Source organism: Poromitra crassiceps (genome assembly GCF_964638095.1).
Source record: "Poromitra crassiceps genome assembly, chromosome: 11".
NCBI lineage: Eukaryota > Metazoa > Chordata > Actinopteri > Beryciformes > Melamphaidae > Poromitra > Poromitra crassiceps.
Genome location: NC_139643.1, coordinates 34,168,836 through 34,177,899, shown reverse-complemented (window position 1 = coordinate 34,177,899; position 9,064 = coordinate 34,168,836). Strand labels below are relative to the sequence as shown.

At 44.4% G+C, this 9,064-nt stretch overlaps 2 protein-coding genes across 2 annotated transcripts; both read left to right on the top strand.

Annotated features, from left to right (window-relative positions):
* Positions 1 to 2,230: 2,230 nt before the first annotated feature.
* On the top strand, positions 2,231 to 2,692 carry LOC310784600 (pancreas transcription factor 1 subunit alpha-like; the record flags this gene model as incomplete). Its single annotated transcript, XM_083645590.1, has 1 exon — positions 2,231 to 2,692. One exon carries the CDS (start codon positions 2,231 to 2,233, stop codon positions 2,690 to 2,692), a length of 462 nt encoding a protein of 153 aa, XP_083501716.1.
* A 2,060-nt stretch (positions 2,693 to 4,752) lies between these two features.
* Positions 4,753 to 6,532, top strand: twist1a (twist family bHLH transcription factor 1a). Its single transcript, XM_083645645.1, has 2 exons — positions 4,753 to 5,345; positions 6,241 to 6,532. The coding sequence occupies exon 1, from the start codon at positions 4,780 to 4,782 to the stop codon at positions 5,296 to 5,298; it is 519 nt and encodes a 172-aa protein (XP_083501771.1). The 5' UTR covers positions 4,753 to 4,779; the 3' UTR covers positions 5,299 to 5,345; positions 6,241 to 6,532.
* The last annotated feature ends 2,532 nt before the right edge of the window (positions 6,533 to 9,064 follow it).

The following is a 9,064-nucleotide window of genomic DNA, read 5'->3' as shown; positions in this document are numbered from 1 at the left end:
TGCGGCCTATGCGATCTCATCAAAACAAATCAACATTATAAAAGGCCTTATAAAATACACTATTGGACTGTTCAAAACAGAGCTGCACCAGACCACAACATAGATGCAATGGGAGCCTCTCACATCGCCCGCAATTACCCAGAATCGAGCGACCCATCAACTAAGTTGCTTGGAGTGAGAAAGGGGGCAACACAAAAAAAGAATTTCCCTACAGGGATTAGTAAAAGTATATTAGTAAAGACTATTATTATGATCACTTGTCTCTAGATGCAGTCGTTTCAGCCCCGTCATTATCCAAGGCTACATCTTTACTTTGCAAGCCTGTGGAATGATTTGTCATCATGTGAGTGGGCTTCAAAACCAAAACCACTACACCGGCTGAATTCAACAACTTTCAGGGCGGCCTATGCAGTCCAATGGTTATAGAGGCAAGGTTGAGACTGGATTTTCCCCCATGATAAAACAAAGCAGCAGAAACACAACTATAAGCAAATTGTACAGGTGAGATTAGAAAACCCCTAGAGGCTTATAGAAGGAATATCACCTCAACAACAATATCACCTATACACTTATAATGTAAGCAAATGTAAAAGTCATCTAATAAAAAAAAGCAAACAAGCAACCATAACATCAAAAATGCGAACAGACATCAATCAAGCAAATACATAAAATAATTAAAATAATGTAAGAAACATTATGTTGCTGCTGGTATGAATACCCTCGGGGGAAATCTGAACAATGGTCTTTGAAGTCTCAACAATAGGAATTTAGATGCCATTGAGCAAGGCTGAGGCTGTACTGACAACTCATGTGAGTCTGTGTATATGAATACAACTTCCAGTCTTGCACCATGCTCTTCTATAAACCAGTAAATAAGATTGTGATCTTAGTCAACTTGCGGTGAGATAAAGTTCAGATAAATAAATAAATAAATAAATAAATAAATAAATAAATAAATAAATAAATAAATAAATAAATAAATAAATAAATAAATAAATAAATAAATAAAAATAGGGCAACACCAGAGGGAATTTCTGCTTTATAGAGAAAGTGTGAGGTTAACTCCACTTCCTCCTCCAGGGAACCTCAACAACCATTTGAAACATTTCAGACTTTGTAATGCTGGTAGAGATGATAGAAACATTGTAAGTAGCCTATTGACAAAGGCAAAATGGAGGCAACAATTCCTATTGGCTGAAATTGACACAGTTGTGGCTTCCCCTGTCCCATATCACCTGCTATACACCAAGCTCATTTTGATTGTGAGTGAGTGGTATGCATCACTTTTGGAGATGAAGTTTTCAGAAGAGCATATGGGTGAATGGGGACATTGCAGGAGTTTTAAGGTCAGACCGGTCAGACTCACTAAAAGAGATACTTTAGACTTTAATGATCAGATTCTACTGCATCAGTGTTTTTCATCATCATCATCATCATCATCATCATCACCATCATCATCATCATCATCAGTATAAGCATCAACAAGAACAACAACTTTGCTCTTAAGTCACTCAGAACCCTTTATAATGAATTGAAGTCCACAGTTATACCCAATGGCCCTCTCAACAGTCCTTGCAGTGTGTACACTGTCCTGCCATGGGAACAGGCAGCTATTTGCTTTAATTTGCAACAGAAAAGCTTGTGGTGTATAGTGACTGTTAGGGAATGTTCTATTTGGTCTTCTCCTGGCCCGTTTAAGTGATAAAAGTGTCATTATTTAGCCTCTGAAGCAAAGGGGAAAAGTGCAAACAAGACTGTATGACCCTCTGTCAAGAGCCTCCGTTCTTCAGAAGCTCATTAAGGGCCTTCAGGAGGACAGCACATCAGCATTCTAGCTTCCTCCAGGCCTTTTAAAGCCTCTTGTCTGATTCAACCCACTCAACGGCCGGCTAACGTCTGAAATGGACTCAATTTAGAGCCAGAGGGGACATGAAAGATGTCGCGCTGTGAGATGGCATAGGGACTTATTAAAACAGCGGGGAAAGGGCTTGGACTTGAGCCAAATAGGATCTCTCATGTCGCGCTCTGACGGGATTTGGAGACGGTTGGATTTACCTGGTGAGATGCTCTCTGCACTATGCGCCCTGCTTTGGCCTCTGTGTGTGTCCGGTGAACAATTGTAGTTTCAAAGCCAAGCCCTCAAGCTTTCATCGATGTTTGCGCTTGAGCGAATAGCAGAATTATAAAGGAGCGATATTCTCTGAGAGACTTGTCCCAGTTGAGGTTGAATATGGAGATACAAGGCCGCTTTGTGGAATCCGCGTTACTCGATTTTGTCAATGACATTAACCTGGTGGAGTGCGCGTTGGGGCCCAAACAGCAGGTGGATACTATCGCATCCAGCCCGGGCTACGGGCCGCGGTTGAACGACTCGCCCTGGACGCGGGACCTGGAAAACGGCGTGCATACTGGAGACCACTGCTCCGAGCACATGATGGAGTCTCCGGAATACAGCTGCGGGGATCAAGGGCACATCGGCAGGTCCAAACGGAGGCGGATCATCACCGTGGTCCAGCGGCAGGCGGCCAACGTGCGGGAGAGAAAACGGATGTTCAGCCTGAACGAGGCCTTTGATGAACTGAGGAGGAAAGTCCCCACGTTCGCCTACGAGAAGAGGCTGTCCCGCATCGAAACCCTCCGCCTGGCTATCATCTACATCTCCTTCATGACGGACTTGCTGGAGAACACCTGACTTTACTACCAATATGACACTGAATTAGCCTAGATAACTTACTGTCCCAAACATACATTCACTTTATCGTTATCCAAATATATGATAGGCTATGTAAACCAGATTATTTTTTAGAACGTGACAGATTATTTTGTGAAATTGCTCGCTGGCAAAAACACAACTAAACCAGGAGCATCAACTGAGGTGTAGCCGTCGTCTATACGCTATGGCAAAGCCCCTGCATAGCATTTTCTGGATAAAAGTGGAGCAATGACAATATTGTTGGTTTTGTGTAATACATGATTTGGCATATCGGTCACCAAACTCATGCATAATAGCATAACAGCCTACTCCCGTTAGATAGGCCTATGACTTTTAGATAATATAGCCTAATATTTAAATACATTTCCGATAATAGACTATTTGTATGACGATTGTAGCATCAGGAGGATGCTATTTCTGCTATTTCCTGTGAGTTTTAGACGTTAGACTCACTGAAACATGCAGGCGGGATGCACAGTGTCCTAACCAGGTGTGCTAGGATTCATTGAGGTATCTTTCAGCACCTTGGAGAGGGACACATGACGCACTCCACTCACCTTGCCTGCCCTACCCCAGATGATGGGATTTTTTTTGCCGTGCATGGAGATGGAGACCAAAAGCAGATTGAGATTTTCTCAGATATTGGGAGAGCTCGGGGAGATAGGCTATAGGATTGCCTCTGATCAGACATATCATGTGGCAATTAAACAAGTGTCGTGGATTTGAATTGCAGATTACAGGCTGACCCTGAATATTATCTTTGGCACCGAGGTGTAAATTGAGTCGATGCTGAGGGAGATATAAGATGCGTTGGAGAAGGAGAGTGGAGTGGTAAAGTGGGTGACAGAGACCTTCAGAGACTCCACCGCCAGAAGCTGCCAGGCCCAGTTTCAGCCTCATGCAGGTTTTTTTCTTCCAGGCCCAAGAGGTGGGTGGCCATAAATGAACAGCAATAATCCCCGTGTGTGTGTGTGTGTGTGTGTGTGTGTGTGTGTGTGTGTGTGTGTGTGTGTGTGTGTGTGTGTGTGTGTGTGTGTGTGTGTGTGTGTGTGTGTGTGTGTGTGTGTGTGTGTGTGTGTGTGTGTGTGTTTCTCTCTCCCTCCCTCCCTCCTCGCTCCATCTTTCTCACCTCTAATGTTTGTATTGCGCTCCAGCCGTGCACCGCATCAGCGACCCCGCTGTGAGCTCGGATCCGCCCTGAGTGCTCCCTGGGACGGCCTGTCTTTTAAACCTGAGCCGCTATGTCGGGATCCCTGCGGGAGTCAGACCCATTTAACCGGGACGGGAAAATAAACACCTTACGAGCAGAAACCTCCTGCTGTTCCAACCTCCTGTTTCAGTATAGGCCAGGGTCTGATATTTTCACCACCACCTCTGCTCCCATGCAGCTCAGAAATAGACTGTCTAGACCTGCCGGGGAACAATGAATAGACTTACAATTAACCAAGAATTTCTGCTGTTTCATCCATATCTTTCATGTGAAGATGAGTTACTTGTAACGGGGATGAAACAGTTAGAATGCTAGATGACCTGAGTCTCCCTTGGTGATATGTAATGCCGTTTAAAAAAATAGTATAGAGAGAAATGGAAAAAGTACAGGCTATGGATAGGTTACTTTATGATATTAAGAAGAATGACCTGTTCACCGCCCCTCCATCACCACCACACATCCCTTTCTTAATCCTAGTCTTGCGTAAAAGTTTGCGTAAAAAATCTTTATTTTATCCTGCCTTGGACAATCTGCAGCTTCATTTCTGATAGGCCTAATAGCTTATAGTTTTTCTGCCTCCCCTTCTCTTCGCAGTATTATGTTACACCCCTCCTCACCCAATCACAACGCTCCCCAAAATCCTCCTGCCTGCTCCCCGCTATAAGAACCCTGGTCGTCCCAGTCTGGCGGACGCCTCTCCCTCTCTGTGGCGCACGGAGCGTTACCGTAATATCAACCGCCCCTTAAAGGCCGGAGCCTTTCTCCACCGGACTACCAATTGTGTTTGTTGATGCTGTACCCCGTTAAGGGGTCAGGGGTTACGGGACAACGGAAGGTAACTAGTAGTGACAAAGCGATGCGGGAAGAGGACCCCTCCCCGATGGACAGCGCGGGGAACAGCGAGGAGGAGACCGACCGCCAGCTGCCGCGGAGAGGCGCAAGGAAACGGCGAGCGGCACGGAGGAGCGCGGACGAGGAGGAAGAGGAGGAGAGCCCGAGTCCAGGGAAGAAGAAGGGGGGAAAGAGCGGCGGCAGCGACGCCAGCAGCAGTCCCGCGGGCTCGTTCGACGAGCTGCACACGCAGCGCGTCATGGCCAACGTCCGCGAGCGGCAACGGACGCAGTCCCTCAACGAGGCGTTCACGTCGTTACGTCAGATCATCCCCACGCTCCCTTCGGACAAACTCAGCAAGATCCAGACACTGAAGCTGGCGTCGCGCTACATCGACTTCCTGTACCAAGTGCTGCAGACCGACGAGCTGGACGCGTCCGCGCGCGGCACCAGCTGCAGCTACGTGGCGCACGAGCGGCTGAGCTACGCCTTCTCCGTGTGGAGGATGGGGGGCGCCTGGTCCTTGTCCACTGCGTCCCACTAGCTGCTCTCTGCTGCTGATGCGACACACAGGACAGACAGCACAGCACGGTAGGCTGACCTCCGTCTGCAGAGAAGCCACAGGTCACTCTTCTGCTGGCTGCAAGTTTCTGTAGGGCTGTGCGTTTTACGCACAGCTTTTCACGATGCCCCCAAATGAAAAGTCACTATGTTCTGATATTCTATATGGCTGAGACATTATAATATCCCTCTAAAATAGTCCAATATGATTAATTAACTTCCTTTCCGTTAATTGGACAACCTTAGGCCTACTAAAATTATCAGTTTACGCACCACATTGTGGAATACTTAACCCACAATTTTAGGTTTATCTTTATAATGTGACATTCATACATAATATTAGTTATGCCTAAACTGATTCAAAGTTTCATGAAGGTGGGGTCTTTTAATTGGTGAAAGATATAGGCTCAGAATCAGAAAAACGTCATTGTTCCCCCAGGGGAAATTTGGTCATGCACTTGCTCACACTCAGGTAGGGAAAATAGAGACATTATAAGAGGCATGCATGGGAATAGACCATAATAGAAACAATAAAAAAGTTAGGTAGCCTATAGCCTATAATACAGTGTAAATATGTGCCTTCTTCTCCTACAGTCCTTGTCAAGTATTGAGTAACAAGTGAAATAATGAGGTATAATATTATAGCTATTAGCAGTGTGAGTAATAATAATAGCAAGAATAATAAGGTGCATTAGGTCCATTCAGGCTATCTTTTCTGACATAGGCTTAACTGATTTTTGTTATATGTTTTCCTCATGTTGGCAATAATATAGGTTGCATCACTGCACAAATGCAATGAGAAATACATGCCAGCAATTAAGTGATTTTTCTCTCTCCCTCTGTTAGAGAATGGAATTTCCACTCTTCATCCGCTAATAACACCCTCCCTCTCCTTTTTATTTGTATTTATTTATTTTTTACACAGATGAACCAGACTGGCGATCCTGCGGATCGGTCCGGCGACTGGCCCTGAGGTGGTGGACTCAAACAGGCCAAACGCTGCATGCTTCAGGCCTCAAAAGGGAGTGGGCTTTTCATATTCCCCATTGCATGGACATTAATATTTGCAAGGGAGCACTTAAGGAAGGCTATAGAACGACCACTGCGACTATGATTGTTGTAAAAAACAGGACTATGAGCTCTGAGGAACTCTTCTGCTTTGAAACAAGAGAAGGAGATGACATTTCATTCCACATTGTGACAAGGTTTTGCAGCACATGAAGTATTTATTTTTCTACACAGGTTCAAATTTCCTTTTCGCCCTCAAATAAAAGCTATTTATTTTGGGATATCACAGAATGCTGAATGGAGTCATTTTGAGTGTTGTAAATATTTGGGTCTTAAATAAAAATGAAAGCATCTTCCATATAGCCTACTTCTTCGTCTGGATATAAATTTTAGATTTCTAAAGCAGCTATCCAACGAGGGACTGAATAATAAACTGACCGATTCGTTTTCAAGCCGTGAAACAAATTTTCCATATTGGTGTTTCAAACAGGAGAGACTAGTGAATGAATAAAATAATCTTTATTACGATAGCAGAGTGAATGATGCATTACAGAATGTAAAATGAGAATTAAGTATTGTTTGGCAATTCTTTGGCACTTAGACACCACAGGGAGATATTGAGATTGAATGGCATCAGTCCTGAGCAGCAGCCAGATATATCCCCCCTGTGGAGTCTAGATACTGGTGGTGGCGGTGATGACTCTGCTGAAGCTGATGAGTCTGCGAAGACTGGGTGGAGACGGGGAATTGGAGAGGTGCGGCGATGACAGCAGCAGTTGCAGATTTGAGTAGACAGAAGTGAAGGACATTTAAAAGGACAGTAGCCATGTGATTGGCTTACAATGGAGGTGCGTGAAGATGTGACGCTATGCCATTGGATAGTTGAGGCCAGCTGGCAAACAGCTGATTATTCAATTAATGCCAGAAGTTGACAGGCTTATTTTGAGCATGCATGCAATATATGAAGGTGGGATGAAACGAGAAGTGAACTACGGAAGCATAAGCAGATTATAGTCTTCCTGACTGAAACTTCGTTAGAACTTTATTTTTGGCCCATAATTGAATTTCTTAAAATTATTATTTTCATTGATTGTTGCTGAATCCTCAGTCAAATAAACCACAGTGAAGGGGGGAAAGAAAATATCTCATAAACACAGCTTACATGGCTTCTCCAGCTCAGGGATCTGGGAAAGCCATAATGAGCCGGTGGTCCGTTTAAAGAGGCGGGATGGGGAGCGGAGGGAGACATGCATGGTATTCCCAGATGTCCTCAGAGCTACAGGTCAATGGGAGTCTCCTGCAGGTGCCGCAGCAGCTTTCCTAAGAGCTTTGACAGATAAATGGGATACGGGTCATACATTCTGGATAGCCCATGTAGGTTAATGATATTCCTCCAAGACCAAAAGAACCGCAGTAGCCTATTCCTCATATAAACACTATGTGCATATACAGAAACCACATATCAGGAGTTATAGGCACGGGAAGTAAAATGGCAACAACAAAACTTGCACACAAACAAATCCAACTATACGCTATCCAACAATAGCTCATTAATTTCCACTTTTAAAAGTGGCGCCTAAAATATCTTCATATTTGTACTAATTATACTGTAGCATGGGCTACTTTCAAAAACATCATTGGGGTCCACACTTTTAATTAGGCCTATGCCCACCCTGCTTGAAGCAGAATTTGCCTTGCCCTTTACAGAGATTAATGTTTCGGGTTAGTTATCCTATAATAAATGCTTGTAAGATACAATAAGGCATAGACAAATATCACAGCAAAACTAAGTCCCTGTATATCATAGCCTATGGGAATATACATGTATATATACATATATCAACTAGACAACCAAAGGTCAGTAGCCTATGCTATAAACTCACTACTGAAAATCCCTGAGGCCCATTATAGACGTGTTGAATGATTCTTATAGGAATATCACAGTGTTTTTGGGTTAGGGGTTGCGTGCGGAAGGTAAAGCCATCAGCTCTGACCCGAGCCACCGGGGGGAATTGATTCCCACCCTGAGATCACCGTGCAGGCCGTGTTATCTTAAACTTGAGGCTGTTGCTCTGACACGGAGGAATGTCACCTCTGAGGCTTCAAAACACACACACACACACACACACACACACACACACACACACACACACACACAGGGAGATTTCTCACGCCTACCAAACAGGGAATACATTCCAAAGGAGAGAGACAGATTCAGCCCTTGGCCCCCTTTGATGTGTGACGGTAACGGGGATGACCACTTGTTATCAGTGTGGAAGGCATCTGGCTCTCAGGATTGAAGTGTGCTATGATTTATAGACTCTTTGATGACTGACACACTCACACACACAGTCCCCCCCCCCTCTCATTTATCACAGCTTATATCTCCCTCTTTGGGCTTGTCGTCCAAAACTGATATAAAAGTCAAAGGTGTAGGCGTGTGTGTGTTTTAACACTGGCATGTGTGTGTTTTAACACTGTGATGAGCAGTAAATCTTTGTAAAATTGATGTCTCACTCTCACTATTCATAGTATTCCCATGACGTCACAAGCATTTTCCTACCAATATGGCGCTACAATACACACAGCTCATTGGCTGGTCGTGTCACTTGTAATCACCTGTTAATTGATTACAATCAACTACTATTTCCCTACCAAGATGGCCCTGTGGTGATGTAACAGAATACTATCAATAGGTAGTAGGCCTAGACAGTAGTAGCAACCTACAACTTAGCCTCAGA